Source organism: Numida meleagris, chromosome 1 (genome assembly GCF_002078875.1).
Source record: "Numida meleagris isolate 19003 breed g44 Domestic line chromosome 1, NumMel1.0, whole genome shotgun sequence".
NCBI classification, from domain to species: domain Eukaryota; kingdom Metazoa; phylum Chordata; class Aves; order Galliformes; family Numididae; genus Numida; species Numida meleagris.
The window spans coordinates 78,057,693-78,079,579 of record NC_034409.1 but is presented as its reverse complement, the minus strand read 5'-3'; the positions used below and the strand labels follow the sequence as shown (position 1 = coordinate 78,079,579).

The 21,887-nt window shown below is 40.8% G+C and overlaps 1 protein-coding gene across 1 annotated transcript in view; it reads right to left on the bottom strand.

Moving 5' to 3' along the window:
• GSK3B (glycogen synthase kinase 3 beta) overlaps window positions 1-21,887 on the bottom strand; it is a 139,913-nt gene that overhangs the window by 24,604 nt on the left and 93,422 nt on the right. The window contains exons 7-8 of the mRNA XM_021397548.1: window positions 12,699-12,796; window positions 1,618-1,713 (exon numbers count right to left, since the gene is read on the bottom strand). Coding sequence (XP_021253223.1) covers window positions 1,618-1,713; window positions 12,699-12,796 — 194 coding nt within the window. The remainder of the gene's footprint in view (window positions 1-1,617; window positions 1,714-12,698; window positions 12,797-21,887) is intronic.

Genomic DNA, 21,887 nt, shown 5'->3' with positions numbered 1-21,887 from the left:
CAAGCTCTTCTCAATTCTTTCAAATTGACTTGGTTTCACCTTTGACTATTTAGAATGACAAAACATGCTCATGTATGTAAAATGCGTATAAATAGAAGGAACACTTTTTTCTTGAAGCGTCGTTGAAAGGTCTCTGTTCTGACCATCAAGTGCCTACAGATGATTCTTAAGACAGAAGATAAGTTGCATAGCTAGTTTAGATGTTTAACTCCATATGCTACAATACATCTCAGCACCCCCGTCCCACTGCATATTAGTTTAATCCCTCAAACCCAGAATACCTTCACTGCAGAAATCCGAACACAACCATAGAATTCTCTGCTATAAGGCTTTTGGGCTTATTCTTGTGACTTGACTTCTACCATGGTGCAGTTTGAAAGGGAAGAGACCAACTCCCAGGGATTTAATTTGTCCTATTTTTTTTTCCACTTTATGTAAGACACTAAAAAGCACCACTGGATTTACAGACCTCTCATACTGTTACAAATCACTTAGCCAACCCACACCAACTAGGATACGGAAATACAAACCAGGAATTACTGGGGAAAAAGAGAACTGAAGTGGTGCATAAAATGTTGAAGAATCTATCATATAAACAGTGTATCTGGCTTGGCATGTGCCCACTAGGTACATGACCAGCTGTCAGAAAGACCCTTGATTATCTCTAGCTAGTTTATCCAGAGTTTCTACCGCCACAGTGCATTTAGTCTTAAAGAGCCTGACCTGGACATGCGCTCAGCTAGGAAAAAGATCCTTTCATACATAAACAATACACTCTTAGCAGAAGAAAACCTGAACCATTAAGGTATGATGACAACATACTGCAGCTATGTCAGACATTTCTCACGAAAACATTAGCAGTCAGGCATCAGTTGGTTAAAACTTGATATATAACTTAAATCACAAGCTGGAGGCTAATTAAATGATCAGTTTCTACCACTTTCCAAATCAAAAATGCACAATTCCTCCACACGGGGAGGACAGCTAAACTGTGTGGCCATGTACTTCCTCTAATGCTAGCAGTTTCCACTTTGATCATGGTTATATTACTGCCAGTATTTAAAATGTGCAGTAGTACCTCCTCCTGAAAACTAGGTAGCAAAACAGTCTTAAGAAGGAACTCCAGGAAAAAAAAAAACAAACACTAAACAACACACCTACAGGATTACAAATACAATAATATTTTTTGAGAGAACCAGCTAAGAAAATGACTGTCAACCTTCACTGTCAGGTTATGTAACAGCATTACCAAAGTGTCACACACATCAATGGAACACTTTCTCATTTTTAAGTGACTTTTGCGCACATCAGGAGTTATAGAATGACAGGATTTAGATATATTGCAATCCACTACAAACACACACACCACTGTTTTGTTTGTTTGTTTAAAAAAGGCTGTAGGCAGCCTCAGGAAAAAAAAAAAAAGATTAATATATAATGCAATACACTGCTTCAATATCTTCTTTATCCCTACCTATATATCAAGAGTTATTGGGTCTCCAGCATAGTTAAAGGCACCTAGTTTAGACTGAAAGCTACGAAGACAATCACACTTAACTCCCAGAATTTCTTAGTTTCAGCCCACATGTTGTTATTAACCAATTTGTATAGACTTACCTTAGTCCATGGATGTGCCTTAATCTGAGGGAATTTAAATTCAGTATAGTTTGGATTCATTTCTCTAATTTGCTCCCTTGTAGGCGTTCCCAGAACCTAGAAAGGAAAGGAGAAAAAAACTCTTTACGTATGCTTCAGATTCACATGGATCTGGAAGAGTCCAGTATAACCTATTTCACAGTGAAAAAACTTAACTGAAGTCAATCTGTAAATACAATGTTGAGAACAAAACAACAAAACTTCCACAGTTTCAGTTGGAAGGGATCTCTCCTCCTGAGGCCATCTGGTCCAAACCCACTGCTCAAGCAGGGTTAGATATAGGGTAAGCTGCCCAGGACTGTGTTCTGTTGGGTTTTGGGTATCTCCACAGATGGAGACACCACAACTTATGTTCAGATGGAACTATATGTGTTTTAATTTGTGCTTCTTGACTCTCGTCCTCTTAGTGAGCACCACTGAGAAGAACCCGTATTCATGTACATAGATAAAATCCCCCTTGAACCTTTCTCTGCTCCAGGCTGAGCAGTTTCAGCTCTCACAACCTCTCCTCATACGGCAGATGCTCCAGTCCCTCAGTCATCTCTGTCACTCCTGCTCCAACTTCAGTAGTCTCTTGGTGGCAAAGTTCACGCTCCAAGCCAAGCATCAAAAATTTTGATTATCGTCTACATTTTTTCACAAAATTCAAGAATCTTTCTCAAACTTAGTGATATTTCAATAGGGAATAGAATCTACTGTAATTTTAATGTTATAAAACAGTGCAGCTGATTGTAGCATACAGCTGATTAAGGATCTGACCTGTAACACAGACTGCATTTTAAGTCATGAACAACAGCCCTCTGACAAGCTTACAAGATCAGCCAACTACTGCTCCTGGGATGGTAATAATAATAATAATAATAAAGCAACACTCTTTTATTCCTCATTAGAAATATATTTATATATGTATATATACATTCCCTGAAGCTCAATGCAGAAGACAAACGTACTTTAAACCTATCCTGGGAACATCTACAACATCTACCCTGTCTCCTTCTACAAACTTGTATTTCCCATTCTCCAAATCTGCACAGTGTTATTTATACATGCAAATGGATAGTCATGTAAGAAATACCATGCAATCATACATCTCTTTGGAGGGCTGGATATATTTTGACAGGATCCTGGAAATTCCTCTAGGGAATCAGCAGGACAACGTGGCTTTCTGATCTAATCTTAAGAAAGCACTTAATTCTACCTGTATATAAAAGCTGCAAAGCAAGTCCAAAATCACCATTTTCTGTTCGCACTGGGCATCCTTTTGCTCTGTGGAGGGAAGGAAGTGAGGAGAGCAGAAAGCAGAGTTGTCCCTCTACTCAGCTCAGGTTCACTTTCCTATAGGAATCCTATAACCACACTGCTCCTGCCATACAGATTGTTGTGATGTTATGCACTGTCACCATGAGGAAACAACCTAAAATGTGACATTATTAGCTAGTAAGGCAGAGTGCTAAAGAAGTACTTCATTTTATATTTTGCCACCTGTGAACATTTTTGTCCTGTTGCAGGAGTGGAAATAGCACAAACACATTCTGAAGAGTCAGGCAAAGGGGATAAAAACAAGTGCCACCATTCAGTTCAACAACAACAAAAAAAACACCTTGCAGTTACTATGGAAGGAGTCTGCTACCTCGTTGCGATTTAAAATAGGGCTGTATGAAACAGAGTATCTACCCATAAAGCAACACTTTAAATTAACAGCAGCAAAAGGAAATAAACCCCCAGAACTTGTTTAGGCAATTGCTTCCTGGGTAACAGATTTAATTGGCAAATTACACGAAAGAAACGCTCACAGAACGCCCACCTCTGATTGCTAACCAAGACATAAATCCCACCTCCTCTACAATCCAAGAGTTATGCTCACATCTGAGAGACTACTTCTCTGTGCATTCCTGTGTTGGCAGCAAAAAGTCCATTTACAGGATCCCCTCTGTTTTGCTAAACTTTAAAGGAAAATAAGAGCAGCCAGAAATGCGCCCTTCCCCTGGTTCCAGGCTTTGAGACCACTGCTCTCCAAGTGCTGGTTCTAAAAATTGATGCAATTTCAGACCTGCAAATAGTATTTCAATTTCAATGCAGGGTAAAAACCATTTGCAAAAACTTGGAAGTTCTCTAGATTATTTAACTTCCTGTCAAATTATGGATAACCTGTATTGCTGTCCCATCATTTCTCATGGCTTGCTGCATTTTAAGGCCTCCCTTGCATAGAGAGAGCTTGTTTGAAGGCAAGCTTACCTTCCTTCACCTCCTCCCCCTCACAAAAAAAAACCACCATCCTGAATAGCTTTCCTAAGAGGAGGCAAGGACTAAATCTTTTCTATCACCCGAATTCAGGAATCTGGCGCAGTTCCCAAGGCTGCACAGAATGAGAATCTGCACTGTGCCTGTATCTTTACCCAAAGAATGCTTATAGGATGGGAGAGATTTCAGATCAGATAGGCAAAGACAACTTCATGAGAGGACCCATGGACAACATCTAGCCACGCATTTCAAAAAAACCCACAGACCTAACTACAAATGATGGGACAGAGCAACTCCTGAGCTGAAGCTTTGGTGGCAAGGATAGTGAAGCATTTCATCAGCAGTGCCTAACGTGTCGTGAATGCTTTGAAAAGAAGGTTTTGAAGAGGGATAACGGTAGATGAAGAAAGGGTAAGCCAGACCTTTTGGTTATACAGACTCAGACACACAAAATGATCCATACAGAGGGATAACTGAACTGCATTAACCACTCAGTGCATTTACTTTCTATTCTATTCCCTACATTGCAGAGCCATGCCACTGGTGTCTAGATGCTTTGTACTGAGAGTAGGCAGGTTAAGGAAAAAAAAAAAAAAAAGCGGGAAGAACACAGGAAGAAAAATGGCAACTTTTAAGATTGTCATATTCAAATCACAATCCAGGGGAAAAAAAAAAAAAAAAAGTGGGATGAATGACGTGATAAGCTATAAAAATGTTCTGGTACTTGCAATGCCTAGAAGAGGTCCTGTTGCGAGGGATAGAAATAAGCCCACCCTGCCTTCCAGGGCACTTTTCTGCACCATTTTTAAACCATAGCTTACTGACTTATGCTGAGTTTTAGGTACATTAGCAATACCTTTGAGTAACCTCGTTGAGTAGCAGCAATCATTTATGCTGTCACAAAAGCTGGGCAAACATTTTCTCTTTTAAAAAGAGAAGTCATTCATATGACTGCTATTTCTGTTGGAATGCAAAAGAGAAGAATAAATTACTTTGCACATTTTTGGCAGAATTACACTGTGAAACAACCGCTCTTGCTATACCAGCTCTGAAAATACTATGGAGCAGATGTTTCTTGCTGACAGGTTTCACAGAATCACAGAACACTGAGGTTGGCAGGGACTTCTGGAGGTCGAATAGTCCAAGCCTCTGCTCAAGCAGGTTCAGCAAGAGCTCAGGACCACATCCAGGTACTTCTGAAATCTCCAAGGATGAAGACTCCACAACTTCTGCAAGAAACATGCTCTAATATTTAATTACCTTCATAATAAAAACTGTTTTCTTGTGTTCAGATTTGAGCTTAATGTGTTCCAGTCCATGTCCATAGCCTCTTGTTCTGGCACTGGGCACCCAAAAAGAATCTGGCTTTGTCTTCTCTGCATCTTTCCTTCAGGTATTTCTATACATGGATGAGATTCCCCAGATCTTGCACGGGTTAGACAGCTTTTAAGAAATACTGAGTCCAATATTTAATTATTCCCATCTATGCACATCAACATACACTATTCTACTTCTGCTTCTTGGGGACAGCCTTATGAAAGGTAGTATTTTCAAATAAAATAATGGTTTCAACAAGCAAACTGTCTGGAATGAAGACAAAACATTTGAATGAAAGGAGCCTGTAAGAAAGATCTTGCAAGTGAAGATAACAGGCTAGAGATCAACTGGTTTTGCTCTTCATCCCCAAAAGTCATCATCGTCTCTTAAATAAAAGCACATAAACTATCTAAGAAGAGTAACAGAGGAATATATTTCTTGATAAAACAGATGCTACTTTAATTCTCTCAGGACAAAAACTGAATGTGGGAGGTTTTACAAGGATTTTCCGGAAAGTTTTTCCCTGACATTCACCTGCAACTGACAAAGCTCCCCAAATACTTTTTGTTCACTAACAGGGTTAATGAAGATAGTGTAACAGCATATGCCTTACGCAATTAAAGAAAATCTATAGGTTCCTGATAATCACATCTCTAAAAATACCAGGAAATTTTTATATCTGGAGTAAGTCCTGAATTTGATTACAAATAGCATGAAGATCTTCATTTCATTTACTTGCAACTGAATTTTCACAGAGGGAGATAGACTCCAGAACTGCAGACAGCTGCTGTCCACACCTGCCTTCACTGTGCAGAACTGTGCAGGGCTATGAGAGCAAAAGCATGCTGTTTCAACATAGGAGGAAGTGGAAACAGCAAGGTTTGCATAAATCTCAGTAGAATAAAGGCCCTTTCTGACAGCCATTGTTACCTACTGCTAATTATTTGCCAAAATATCACAATCAGCTAAAAGCAGAGTTCAGAAACTCTGGCTGGGGAGGACTGAAGTGAACTTGAGAGGGAAGAAGATTGTTATTTCATTCAGAGTCTTCCAGAAACCACACAGCGGTATAGTGCCTTCCCCATGAAAAGCAGGCTATCTTCGCAGGAAGCATCCACCGGGTGTGTATGGTTTACCAGATGGCATAATTATTACTTTTGCAAACATATCTGCACCTCTTCTGAAAGTTGTTAGAGGTGTGCCAACTAATTACTTAAATTCATGGTGCTGGAATCTCAAGCAGTAAAGACAGGTTGGTTTCAAAATAACGCTTCAAGAGGTCTATGGTAAAAAATAAACTTCCACATTTTTCATGCACTTTCTTTCAAAATCATGGTCCTGTCAAACAAAAATGAAAGCCAACTAAATATAGAGATTTCTTCTTCTTACAAAACACAAGAACAGCTACACAACAGGAATAGGAAGAAATCCATTGTCACCACTGACGTGAATACAATTATTCATCATCTTTTTATACTGCCTGCCAGCAAGCACTGGAAGCAAGAAACAACACGAGGTACAGGAACAGGCAAGTTGTGGTGTGTGCTGAGGTGAAATGCCAGAGGACTTCCTTTATGGGCACGAGGGAAGGACCCAGATGATATCCTGCAGCAGGGAAACACAGGTGTCATGTACGATCAATGATCGGTCCCTGGGCCACACTCTCTCATGCAGGACCACAGTCGATAACAAGCTGTCTTCTCTCTTCCTGTCTCTTCTCCCAGAAGAGACAGCTCCACTCTCCCCATTAACTGCTGTGACTGAATTTATTTTATTGCAAAAAACTGAGCCCAAAATAGCACCTTGACATTTGAGTGTGAGCCATATATGATAATTGCAGTCTATACTTAGTGTTCAGTTCAGTAAAACTGTCACAGATCAAAAAGTTACACATGGATAGGATTCCTGATACTATAAAGTTTGGGTTTTAACACATTTTTTTCCCTTTGCCTCATTCCTAGCCCAGAGAACTATGGGAAGACGATTTCATTTTTTCTTCAGTGCAAGGAGTAAATGCACAGTCCAGAAGGAACCAAAAATCCACACCAAAAAACACCTAGCCATTTCTTACGGTTATCGCAAGTTGGTCATTGCATGTCACACTCAAGACAATTTACAGTAAAGTCAATGAAAAGCAGACTGTCAGATGCTGTCCTCCCAGCGTGCCAGGACCACTCACGTGAGTACTGCTGTTTCATTCCTTTGACAAAGATTTTTTTTCCTGTTTTGAGCAGAGTAGAGGGAAGAGGCTAAATAGAATCCTTCAGAGGATAAATAAGCACTTAAGTATGTATCTTAGAAAAAAAAACTGTAATGCTTCAGAAATTTCCTTTTTGCATGGGGAACACTGCGTAATCCCTTTCTGTGGGAGCTGCGGTTGAAGATAAGTCAGCCTGGGGGAATACTCCAGCCAGTTTTCAGCTCCCTCCAGGGTGTGGGAAGAGCAGGATTTACCTCTCCAAGCTTCCACGGCAGGCACAGCCATCCCGCAGGCACCACGACTACATTCCTTGCTGTGAGCATGAGGAGAGGGAGTCACATAGGAGCCTGCGCTTATTGCAACTCTAAAAATTCCCTCTTGCAGGCTGAGAGCTCTTCCTCTGAGCTGTATTCAGCAATATCCTGCTTGTATAATGGATTCTAGTTAGGTGAAAACTGCAACCCTCGTGGGCTGCTGACAGGAGCAGTTTCACCTTTCCCACAGTGAAGGGACCCACACCACTGCTCTCTCAGGTGTAGCACTCACTCAGATATAATTTCTCTGCCATGACCACTGCTATGCCTGCAGTGCCATTGTGTTTCAGGAACTAGCACATTTCTGAAGAGGCTGTCACTCAAAATGAGAATTAATGTATCTGGTTACCTTCCTGAGATATTTCCAGCAATGGGATAACCTAACATTTGGAATAGTCTGCAAGAACTAAAAATAATGACGAGTCACCACCCAAGATAAAACCTTGGAAAAAGCACATCATATAATTTCACTTCTGTAACGATATAAGAATTCAAGAAGAACGTAATTAGATAATTATTTTTTCAATCTTTTTTTCAGCGCCAAGGCAGTTTTTTCCATACTGAGCATCATTTTCTCAAAGGTAAGTTGTCAAAGTTATTCTCTCCTAGCCAGACTGAGAACACCTAGAAAGACTAAAGAAATACAAAACAAAGAAGGAAGGAAGGAAGTACTACTGCAGAAAGACTGAAGAAAGACTGAAGAAAGACTGAAGAAACATGAAGAAGAGAAAAAGAAGCTAAAAATATGGGTACTGTCTTTTGATTTACACAAATGTGATGCTGCGGTTTACAAGGGCAGGTTTTTGGAGCAGTTGGTAAATTGGCAAGAGGTCTTGAGAAACTAAAAGCACAAGTGGCTGGAGAAGACATTACAAAACCAGATGAAACAGAAGTATGTGAATACTGCTGAAAGTGACTCAAAGACCAATCAAAGAGAAAAATGTTGCTGATGTAGCAAGGAACTGACGATGTGGAGAATGTAACCTGCAGAAATAATAAGCCATGCTGGATTGACACTATCACAAAGTCTGCCTTCATGACCATCCCCACTGAAGAGGATTCATCACACAATGAATGAGAAAGGAGGACTGGTTGAACAGTGTGGCATTTCAAAGTCATTCTTCAGTCTAATGCAAAAAACTTCATATGCAGATGCAGCATTCAATTGCTCTACTGTGAAAAAAACTCTGAATATTCACAGTTGAGTAAGCAACAGTAAAAATTTACCTTGGCCTAAAGATTGCTACGAGTTTGACCATGGCTCTTAGTCATCCTGAATTGACAGGAACCAGCAGGAAAATTTCCAAGCTGACCTCTTGCATGGGGGAATCAAATAAATCTAAAATGATGAAATTCAGATGCATTTCCATATGTGTGGATACTCTCTCTCTCTCTTTTTTTTTTTTTTTTTTTAACTCTAGCCCTTTTTGGAAAGTTTAACATGCTTAATTTTCTCTAAATTTCAGACATACATTCCAAGGGTCTACCTGAAAAGTCAAGCCCCAAAATAGTCACAGTGTATCAGCAAGCCACTGGTCCCAACTTGCAACTTTCTATAAAGTTCATGGCTGTTTATTCTAGAATCACAGGATGACTTGGATTGGAAGGGATTGTAAAGCTCACCCAGTTCCAACTCCCTGCCAGGGGCAGGATTTCCACCCACCAGATCAGGCTGCCCAGGGCCCCAACCAACCTGGCCTTGAACACCTCCGGGGATGGGGCACCCACAGCTTCTTCACCCACAGGCAGCCTGTGACAATGCCTCAATGCCCTCTGAGTAAGGAATTTCTTCCTAGTGTCTAATACAAACCTACCCTCTTTTCAGTTAAAACCATTTTCCCCTATCACTGTGCTCCCTGATAAAGCATTCCTCCCCAGCTTCCCTGCAGGCCTCCTTTAGGTGCTGAAAGGCCCCAGTAAGTCCTCCACACAGCCTTCTCAAGGCTGAACAAGCCCAGCTCCCTCTGCCTGTCTTCACAAGAGAGGTGCTCCAGCCCTTTGAGCATCCTCAAGGCCTTCAGAGGACCTGTTCCAACAGGTTCACGCCCTTCTCATGTTGGAGGCCCTGGATCTGGATGCAGTGTTCAACATGGGGTCTCATGAGAAACTCCCTACAGTTGGTAGATCCCATAAGCTCTGCTTCTTTTACAGCCAGCTGGCATTAAGATAAGTCCATGTTACAATAAAAGTTTTAAATAGTAATACTTTAGGGCAGCAAATGGAAGAGATGGATGCCATCTGTAAAAATATATATATATTAAATGAATCCCATTCTAAACAAAATCTTAAATAATGTAATGTTCCACACATTGGTGGCTGCACTATCCTCAGCTGCAATTCCCTCTGTATTCCCATGTCAGCCTTTTGCCAATGCTTTTATGAATAGCTAATACAAAATTCACAACATGTCATATCCAGAAGTATTGAAAAACAGTTCACTTCTGCAGTTTACATTCATTTTCCCTTCCATTGTTGCCTTGAGAATCTATGTTGTCTCCATAACAAGTACATGGGCAGAAGATTATTCGTGGCACCTACTCAATTCAAGTTCACATTTTCCACTGTATTTTAAGGACCTAGTGAACACATTTTAATAACTGCTACTGTAAGACTTACAGTGTTTGTTCTCTCAGACTTTCCTAAAACATTCTCAGTACTGTAGCTTTTTAGTTGAAGAGACTAGGCTTACTAAAAAACAGACCTACTCCTACATTTAAGCTCTTTCACTTAATTTTTGTATGCAGAGGGCTACATGTATAACAGGAGATGAAAAAATCCCAAAACACACATAGGTTTGGATGATCATTCAAAATTACTATTTCTACATTCAAAGAAATTATTCAGAAATCTGTTTCTGCTGAGGTAAAAATCATCATGCTCAGTTATCATCATAAAGTTATCATCACAACTTACTGATTTTCAAGCCTTTATACAGAACAATGCTTTGGCTGTTATTAGACATAACACGAGTTTGCCAGCACTGTACATTCAGTTATAAATTGAGCTCGATCATCTCTGAGGGTCCCTTCCAACTCTGGGTATTTTATGATTCTATGAACTGGTCAATAAATATTATCATAATTCATGGTAGTGGCATTTAAAGAAGCTGTAGGTGGTACGCAGGCCATCAACGATTTTATTAAAGTACTCCTTTGCTTCAATACACTATCAGACAAGTGTAAACAAAGCCAAATTATCACAATCAGAGCACATATATGCTATAAAATTATTACTTTACGGATGTTTACCCCCAGAATTGCAGAACTGAAAATGCCTAAGTAATGAAAGCAGCTTCTAGAAAACTTCGAAGAAAATGACTCTCTCTGCTTGGCAAGCATCTCAATAATGAAGGGACATCTATTTCCATTATTATTTTACTTGCATATTGTGAAAGTCAAAGCAATTGCAGAGCACTATGGTTTGCTGATAAGGTCTCTCTACTCTCAGTTTTCTAACTGAATCATGGAAGGACTTAGAGGGCTTTGATCATGATACAAAAAGTAGTTTTTACAAAAACTCATTCAGATGCAGTTTCTTGGGATTACAGATATTAATCAAGAAACAAAACAGGGTTTGTTTTTTTCCAAATATCTGAAGGCAAGTAGCACAGTTTATTGCACAAATTCCACAGGAACTCTAGCAATCTGCCATGTTTAAACAGACTGTTTTACATCTCACAAAAGAGGTGCAATGGAAAGAATTGCACTGCTCCAAGACACTTCTCAAAAGGAGAAAATTCTCACTCATGGCATCATCAGCTCTACTTGGGACAGCAGTTCTAGTTTTCCACTGGTGTTTCCTATGTAAACTGACCCCATGTGAACCTGCTGAGCTTGAGATACAGTGGGCAGAAGGACAATATTAAAAAAGCAAGGAAGTCATAGGAGAAGGAGGTGCAAGAGGCCTCTAGAGGAAAGGAACTGACTGGAGGACTTCCAGCAGGACAGACATAAAACCACTGTAGCAGAAGCTAAGTTTACACAGCCAAAGTCTGGAGGAGACATGGTGAGAGCCTAGAAAGATCAGGGCACACACCAGTGGGACCGTACAGACAGCCACAAGAACTCGGAGCCTCACCAGCTCATGTTCCCCATGCAGAAGGACAACAACTTGGTACTGGCTAGTGTCAGACGCTGAGATAGGACAGACACAAGGTCAGCAGTAACACACAAAAAAAGGCATATGTACACAACTTGTCCTTTGTAGCACTGCCATCTTACTAAGTGCACAGTACAGATGCATCTAGAGGAATTATATACTCTGGAAACCTTGCCTCCTTCACTGCAGAAGTTGGACAAGGAGGGAGTTAAACTAGGGAAAGGATCATTTCAAAGATAACAAAGCTGAACTGGAAAGACGCTGGGAAGCCAGGCACCAACTCCGTAAGCAATGAATTATTGTTCCATGCTTCTAATTTGAGAATTGAGGAATATTCACAGCTTACCAAATGAAATCAATCAAGATGCGTTTGAGCATAAGCAATACATAAATGTCATGCATTTAGAAACATTAGGTCTTTTTCACTTCCAAAACAAGACTTTTCATGTGGAAAGTATTACTGCTCTACACTTAATTAGGTCCTGATCTTCTGTCTGCAAAAAGAAGCACCCATTTTCACCTCTCATCTCAAAGAACTGGGAGGAAGGAGGAAGAAAAGAAGGCTACATATGTGAAGAACCTGGCACAAAGACATTCAACAATGCTGTTTTCAAAGCTAAGTACTAACTGCATGCAACAACGAAAAGAGCTGGATTCTTAAAGAATGGGAATCACATATGAATAAATATTGGCTCGGTATGTAAGCGCCATTAGACTACCAAGTTCTCAGAAATGCATGAGAAGTTTTCTCAGTCACAGTTTAGAGATAAAACTTTGTACAATGGTATCAGTATGAAAGTTGCCAAGCTTATAGCAATGACTATTTTCATTCTGATTCCCACGGAGTTGAAAAAACACTTAGAATTCCATACCTTGATTATTTCCACCAACTGATCCACACCACTGTCACCTGGGAAGATTGGTTGTCCTAGTAACAGTTCAGCCAATACACAGCCCGCTGACCACACATCTAAAAGGGGAAAAAAGCAGAGGATAGGAAAGGTATAAGCAAAAAGTATATATTGGTTCATTTATATTAAAAAATAAGCAATTTTACTTTATTACTTGCCATGTTTATTACTATATATAACAACAAAAAAATAAAAAATATTCCTCTCCTAAATGTACATCTAGCAAACAAAGATGCGTGGCATACAGCAACAGGGGGCAGGGATTCTAGAAGTCAAACCATGAGACAATGGCAGCTGGAAAATAATGTTAAACAGCATAACATACTGTCATTAAAACCTAACCACATCGGAAAAAGAATCGAATATTTGCCATGTGAAAATTAAGAACTTCCCCTGCCCTGTGCTGTTCTTTAATCACATTCATTAAGAACTATGCATAGGTATCATCACAACAGCTGATGGTTTTGCTGCTTCTGAATGCTGAATAGAATCACTTTTTTCAACTCATGTATTGAAAGCATATATATATTAACAGATAAGCCAATACTGCAAATATTACTATTATTCTGCAGTATCTAATTATTATGGGACCTAGGAGACAGCCTCTCATTCACATAAAGACCTAATCTTTCTTCCAGTTCCATTTGCAAACTTCACTGGACAACAACACTGCAGGGCATAGGTCAACAGCATCTGTAGATTCATTTTCATTTATATACCAAAAACCACATCTAGCCACAAGCAGCTATTCCTTTATTTGAAGACAACCTTCATCTATTATACGGATATCTCATATACAAATAAGGCAGCTCAGTACTACAAGAGTATCTTAAGAATGCATTCAGGAATTCAAGGTTGGTAACGCAATCATATGGAAGTTAGAACAACCCTATCCATCCTATATTAAAGAGAAAGGGTTAACATAAAAGTATTTTCCCCTCAAGAAAGATACAGTTTTATCCTAACATACAGTAGGCAAAAAGCACTGCTGATTACTGCAGCTGTCAAAATAATTCCTAAGTCAAATGGATACATTTTTTCCTAATGCCACAGTTCAAACATTGCAACAGTATTCATCCTAGAAGGTAACAACTTAAAATGCAAACAGCAATCAAACCCATGTTTCAGTCTTGAATTTCAACAAGCAATAATAATAGAACCATTAAGGTTGGAAAAGACCTCTAAGATCATCTAGTTCAACCATCTACCTACCACCAACATTGCCCACTAAACCATGTCCATAGCCAAATGGACATGGGCTCTGGGCAGCATTAAAAGAGTAGTGGCGAGCAGGGAGAAGGAGATGACTGTCCCCCTCTACTCGGCTCTTGTGAGGCCCCATCTGGAGTAACGCAGCCAGGCCTGGGGCCTCCAGCACAAGAAAGACACAGAGCTCTTGGAACAGGTCCAGAGGAGGGCCACCAAGATGATCAGAGGGCTGGAACACCTCTCCTATGAAGAAAGGTTGAGGGAACAGGGCTTGTTTAGCTTGGAGAAGAGAAGGCTCCAGGGACACCTCACTGCGGCCTTCCAATACTTGAAGGGAGAGTATAAACAGGAGGGGGAATGATTGTTCCACAGGGGTGGACAGTGATAGGCTTTAATCTGAGACAGGGGAGATTTAGCTTAGATACTAGGAGGAAGTTTTTCACATAGAGGGTGGTGATGCACTGGAATAGGTTGCCCAAGAAGGTTGTGGATGCCCCATCCCTGGAGGCATTCAAGGCCAGGCTGGACGTGGCTCTGGGCAGCCTGGTCTAGTGGCTGGCAACCCTGTGCTCAGCAGGGGGGTTGAGACTCTATGATCTTTGAGGTCCTTTTCAACCCAGGCCAGTTTATGATTCTGTGTCCTTAAGTACAACATCTGCCCTTTGTTTAAACACCTCCAGTGACAGGGACAGTGACTCCACCGCTTCCCTGGACAACCCATTCCAATGCCTCTTTCTTCTCTTTCTGAGGAGAAATTTTTTCAATATCCAATCTGAACCTCCCCTGGTGCAACTTGAGGCCATTCTTTCTTGTCCTATCATTAGTTTCCTGGAAGAATAGGCCAATCCCCACCTTGTCACAACTTCCTTTCAGAGAGTTGTAGAGAATGATAAGGTCTCCCCTGAGTCTCCTCCAGACTGAACAACCCCCATTCCCTCAGCTGTTCCTCATAAGATTTGTGTCCCAGACCCTTCGCAGCTTTGTTGCCCATCTCTGGACACGTTCCAGGGTCTCAATGTCTTTCTGATAGTGCGAGGCCCATAACTGAACACTGCACTCAGAGACTCACCAGAGCTGAGTACAGGTGGACGATCACCTCCCGGCTCCTGGCCCCACTATTTCTGATAAAAAGCAGGATGTTCTTGGCCTTCTTGGTCACCTGGGCACACTGCTGGCTCATGTTCAGTCAAGTGTCAACCAGCACCCCCCGATCCTTTTCTTCCACACAGCTTTCCAGCCACTCTGCCCCAAGCCTGTAGCGTTGCACAGCATTGTTGTGATCAAAGTGCAGGACCCGAGACTTGGGTCTTCTTGAACTTCATCCCACTGGCCTCAGCTCAGATACCCAGCCTGTGCAGGTCCCTTTTTAGGGCCTGTCTACCATCAGGCAGATTGACATTTCCCCCCAACTTGATGTCATCTGCAATCTTACTGAGAGCGCACTCCATTCTCTCATCTAAATCATCAATAAAGATGATAAAATAAAGAAAATCAGACACTTCCTGAATTTGTAGCAGTATCTAGTAGAAAGCCACCAAGGTGCCAAGATCTTTTCTGGAAAACGAAAAAGGTACCAGGAAAAGAACACCACGTTGCCTCAACTGCTCAGAGGCTGCTAACTGATAGCTATGGCCATCAGACTGATAGATACAAGTGAATGATGAAAAGAATATATGACTTATGTCATCCATACGTACCAAGAGCCTTCCAATAGTGTCAACGGTTTACGGGCGTTAGGCCCGATTCCGTGACAAAGGGGAGGGGGGACCCAAGGGCCCACGTCCCGGGAAAAGGGGAAAGGGGAAAAGGGTAGGGAGATGGCCCTGAGAGCAAAGAACAGCGGCAACAATCTGAGGAGAAACAAACTAATTTACTAAATAAAATATCGGAATGCAAAACAACACACTATAATACAATATAATTACAATTTAAGCTGATAAATCCAATACAGAGAGAGAGAACGTCCCAAAATCAAGGTAGGCCTTACTCTACTACCGACGATAAGACGGCTGGAGAGCGAGGTGCTGCCAAGACGAGAGACGGCGGAAAAAAGGGGCGAGGTCTCGTGATCTGCAAGTTTTTATACTGCGAGCTTTTATCTTTTCCTTCCGGCTGGAAAATGGTAACAGAGGAGCAAAGTACCGTGAGGACTGTAGTAGTCCTTCTCTTCTGAGAACCAGGTATATCCACTACATGATGTTATGATGTGGAATACCAATAACCGAAAATCACAAAACCATGACAAATAGGTAGCTGCATTTATAGGAACTTACACAGCAGACCAAAAGACAACAGATTTCTTCAGAAGTAGTGAAGAAATAGATTAAATGTATTAAGCTCAGTTCTGAATCCTAAAAGTCTGTTTAAAGGCATTGTAAGGGATTTTGAGAAAGCGGATATCTTTCCACTGAATATACAAAACAAGCGGTACCCCAAAGCTATAATCATTATTGACTATTTTGAGACTTATTTTGAGACTTGTTTTGGACTAAAAAAGAACAATATACTGAAAGGAAAAGACAGAACATATTTAAACGCCAGCTTTGTTTTGTGTAATTTTGCGTTCAGAACTCAGTTTCTTTTAAGATCTGGAAACTAAAGTCAGCATGATTTTTTTGAATTAGACTGTGGCTTTATAAAATTGTCTTAATTAACCTTCTGCTCTGGCTTCTCCATGACACTGGCTTTGTGCTTTTATCCTTCTGCAGTCTCCCTAAATATCTTCCCACTCCACCAGCCAACTTCTCACTAGTCTTAAAGGTTGAAGTATCAAGGCCATTTCAGTTTTGGGAAAACAGAGAGGAGAGCAAGCAGCAGCATCACTGCTGCGGGAAGGAGCTCAGCCCTACGGGACCTGCTTGGCCCAGGAACACACTGCAGTTGCAGACAAGCCAGAGGATGCGCAAGCAGCAGACAGCAGCATGCAGGAAGAAGCTGAGGTCACTGCATAGGGAAAGAATAAAAAGGATGCGGGTCACAAGGGAGCAGCCGGGGAAGTCTGAAGAATGCTTATGGTATTCGTGATGGGGGAATCCAGCAGACATAGCAAATCCACTGGAAACATATCCATTGTTCCTTGTGCAAGAAAGTCTGTAAGATCAGGTGTTTTAGCCCCTTCTTACAAACCTATTTCATTTTCCTTGCTTTTACTTGCTAATACTTTAAATTAATCAACATGTACAACAGATGCACTGAAATGCACAACTCTTTTTCCAGGAGCATCATTTCACTCTCTTCCAAGTTTGGACCTGGGCAACATTCCCACTTCACGGAAATGAAAAAATCTTCTAAGTATTCTCATTTAAAGCCAGAGATCTGCAGCCAACTTTAGCAGTTTGAAGGAGGGATGGCAACAAAATAATTTTCCTTAGGTGTTTATAGAACTCTGATGAGTAACATAAATTCAGGAAGAAACCGGGAAATTTTGACTCTGTTGAAATTTAATGCAATTTTTTTGCCACCAACTGTAACAGGATGGAAATTTTACTCCGCAACATTTTCTTCCTTTGAGCCTGTCCTTTTGGAATTTAACTTCAAAATCTGAATGGAATATTTTTCACAATCCCGAAGTAAAAAATGTTCCAAAAAATGTTCCAAAAAATGTACCAAATGCTATATTTAATGATACCTAACTTAAGACAAGAGGTAAGGTAGATAACATTAGTTTCTTAACAGACCATCTTCTGCCTTGGTGCAGTCACAGTTACAGTTGAATAATATTTCAGAGTAAATATATAACATAACTACCTGCTCCCATGGCAGGAGAGGTCTATTCTTATTAACACATACAATCTAATTAAGGCAAAATATGACTATCACTCCAACATTTATACTAGTTAATAAGCAAAATAAGAGAGAGCATTAACAGAAAACAAGAATGGAATTTAACGAACTATATCCTTACACTAAACTAGTTGGGATGAGGTGAAATGTAGGAAGAAAGACTTAAAGTTTCTGATTTTACGTATAAGTGAGCAAGGCCACTTTCTTCATACCTTCAGTAGAACATAGGCTAAACAACACGGACAGACAACGCACCCAGCTTCTGCAAGCATTAGAAGCTGTAATTTAACCACTCAGAAAATCACATACTACAAAATCTTTCTTAACATAAGTTTCTATTCCTTTACTGATCTTCACAGATGTGAGGTGGGCATTACTTTGTCTCATATGAATACTTCCTGAGCATTTTAATGCCATTTCTGTCCACATATTTTGTTACGATCTCAAACTCAGTGTTCCAAGATGAGAAGTTGGCTCCCATCATTGCAGCACACCGTTCACCGTGCTATACACCACATTCTCTAGCTTGTTATTTAGAGGGCATGAAGAAAAAAAAAAATATTAGCCACTCTCATCAATTCAGTGGAAATTAAGAATTTTCCTCTATCTGAAACTCTCTAGGGCACATCCACTCTCCTACACTTTTTTCCTCCTATAGTCAGCTCTGCCCCAGCATTCTCTGATCCACCTTGATGGATTTCTTCCACCTCAAAACTGTTTCTCTGGAAGTCAATCATCTGTACAAACCAGCAGGGAAAAAATGAACAGTCGGAACAGTAGCCCCAGGAGGTTGTAAAATCAGCAGCTCCTAGTTGCCAAATGCCAGAGCATAAAATGCTTTTCATTGCTAGTTTTTTTTGGAATGCTTTTTCGAATGTCAGAATGAGAACAAAATCTGGGAAAACGGGCATGTGTGCTATGTCAGTGCAAGTCTTGCACATCTGCTCAGCACAGCTCCACAGCTGACATGAGGTAGAATAGGGCTAAAACCTGAAATGGTTAGGAAGTCATCAACACGGGTTATCTCTTTTTCTGCAATGAAGAGATGAAACTGCAATTACAGGTGACAGAACTGGTCAGCACTTTAACATCCATGCTTATTTTCAGCAATGGGAGCCACCGCCGTAGACAGAGGCAAATCCTTTTCACTGCGCGTCAGCAGGTTTGGGATACACCGCATGATGGTTCTTCCCCAAGAAATTTGGAGACAGTCTTGCTGCATGTGCCTCCAGGGGAAATTCTGCTCTGAAGGAGATGAACTTCTCTCACCCTCAGTTCTAGCACTTGCTAGGAAAGTGAATGAATAACTTTGAGACACTTATTTTTGGACAGCCCAGCAGAAGCCAGTGATACGGCCGTACAGATTGATCTTTCCCTGCCAGCAGCTATAAATGTTGCCTCTGGAATGCTCTCAACCCCTGCCAGCGCCATGATGGAGAGAACGTGCTGGAGACCAGTGCGCCCTCATTACCAGAAGCACCACATTTTCTGACAAGCACTCTTTCTCCCCATCTCCTGACCTAGTAAAAAACACACATTCTCCAGGTAAAGCTTGACTTCAGTGCTTCTCTTTATAAAGCGGGACCATGTAGTAACAAATGTCTGCATCCAGCCCTAATCCAGAGCCTGCCTATGTTTGTCTCAGGACATTTGAGGGGAATGTGGGCAGCAATCCCACGTTTTCAGCTGGCAGCAGCAGCCAGGCAACAAGCACTTGAGAGCAGCCAGCAGCATGCAGGCAGCGTACCCCGGGACAGCAGCACACACACGGTCCTACAAGGAGGAAATTCCGGCTAAAACTCCATCCAGGGGCAGTGGAAGGGCTCTGTTTGCATAAAAACAGCTGCTCCTACCAGTTAGCTGCAGGAACAAGACTGCGTGTAATCCTCAGCCTCACGGACATACCCACAAAATTCATAGTCAAAGGCGAACGAAGCCCCAGGTTCTGCAGCTGCTGAACTGACATGAATGTTTGTGTCCTACCACTGAAAAATCCCTTAAAAGTATGCGTTACGAATGCTGATACAGGCCTGGTTTAGTAACTAACTGTCAATAGCAACTATTCAGAAGCCTGCACAGGTCATTTCCCAGTTCTTTATTTTAATAATAGCTCCAGGTCTGCAGGATGACACATACTGAGGCATTAACTGCATTAAATTTTGATGCCACTGATGCTATCATACAAGTATCTACGTCACCAACCCAGTACAAAGGTACAAACACTACCTCCAGTTTTTAAAATTATACTCCAGAAGACCTATCTCTCTAAGTCATGTGCTTTGATAAAATAATGAAGATCCCCAAAATTACAAGACAGTTTACATTTCTGTTGTGACTTCCAGGATGCAAAGACATCTCAGAGTCCTGGGAACTGCAAAAAAAGTTTCTAAAAGCATTTTATTACTTCTCAGCTCCCACATGCAAAGATTACGTTGAAGGAAGCTAAAGGAGGAAATGGAAAGAAAGATCTGCTAAACTTCATTTTCAAGCTATTCTGTGCAGATTTCACCCCAGTTGATTTGTTTAGAAGAAGATTTTCAGGTGATAGAGTTTTTTGGGTGTATGAGAAAGACTGAACCACAATGATTTAAAATCATGATGGCTTTGGCAAATGGAAAATAGACTCCTCACTTTATTTTTTATTAGAATTATTTTAGAGACTGGCAGGTAATAAAACAAAAATTGAAACAACAATTTGATAAAGTTTTGGCAAAAAAAAAGGCAGGATTAAAGTCATTATACAGTTGGAGCCAGCAACATTTCATAGACTTATCTATAAAGCAGTCTCTTCTGGTGACCTAAAATATTTGCTTTATGTAGTTATCCCCTGAAACAAGTTGTCTCCACGCACTGTGATAACACAGCTGAGTCAATCTATTAGCTCTCAGCTGGCAAAAAGATGTCAGCTGGGATCAGCTGCCTTCCTCACTCACGAGCTCCTGCCACTTTGCTTTTACCTGTGCTCTGGTGCTTATCAGGCTGCACAGTAATGTTGATTCAAGTCATCAACACTGTAGAAAGCTAACCTAGCCAAAATGAAGTCTCTAGACAAACTGAGGCTGAATCAGCACATTGAATAGTAAAGTGTGGGAGCTGGTGTACTCAAGAGCAAAAGGAGGGCTGAGGCTGCCACTTTTGCCTTGGCTAACCATTAGAGAAGCTCTGCCACTTTATCTTTACTGTGCCATTACTCTCTCCAGACTTCTGGTCCTGCATCTTTTCATACCAGGGAAGATATAAGTTTATCTTTACTACGCCATTACTTTTCCCAGACTTCTGGTCCTGCCCCTTTTTTATACCAACATGAGTGCTGTTATAATATGATTCTGGAGAATAACTAGTGGGAGAAAAGAATAACAATGAGAGGAAGTAAGCATTCGGAAATATTTCTATTTTCAAAGAACTGAACACATGAAATGAAATGGCCAACGATTTTAACACTAGTTTCAACTTACCACCTTTAAACACACTTCAACAAGTTATAAGCATATTTTTCCAAGACTTGTTCACAACCTCCATATCCTTTTGAACCTATTAAAGCCAGCCTGTACTACTCAAGACCATAAGCAAGATAAAATCTTAGCACCGGCCTTCAGAAAGAGCCCAGGGAGTACCTTGACTAAAAAACTGACAAAATTACCCACAACAAGGTAACTCATTGATGTTCACTTTGAGAAACCTTCTGTGACTGCTGTATGAACACCTGGCTATTTCCTGTCCTCTGCCTAAACCTCCTGCTTCCCTAACATTTCCATGATGCAGCTGTGTGCCCAGTATTAAAAAAAGTCTTCTTCACATTCACAATTAATGACTAAGGGGCAACGAAAGTTAACAGAATGAGCAGAATCTGAGATACTGCCATGTATGTTATGTTAAACCTGCCAAGAGAGTTTAAAGCCAAACATCACCCTCCACTTTCTCTCACTAAAAACACTTCACAAAGAGCCAAGCAACCAAGCAATGCAATTATTTGGGTCTAAATCACAGCATATCAGAAACAGTGTAACAGTTTATGTTTTTAGAGTCCTTCTTTATAGTTAAGTCATCAAAGTACTTCTTCATTTGATCTCTCTCGTACCTGCTTTTAAACTAAACAGCAAAACTAGCTGGAGAGCTGGAAAATGTTTTATTTGTAGCAGACTTCATCCCAAACTAAAA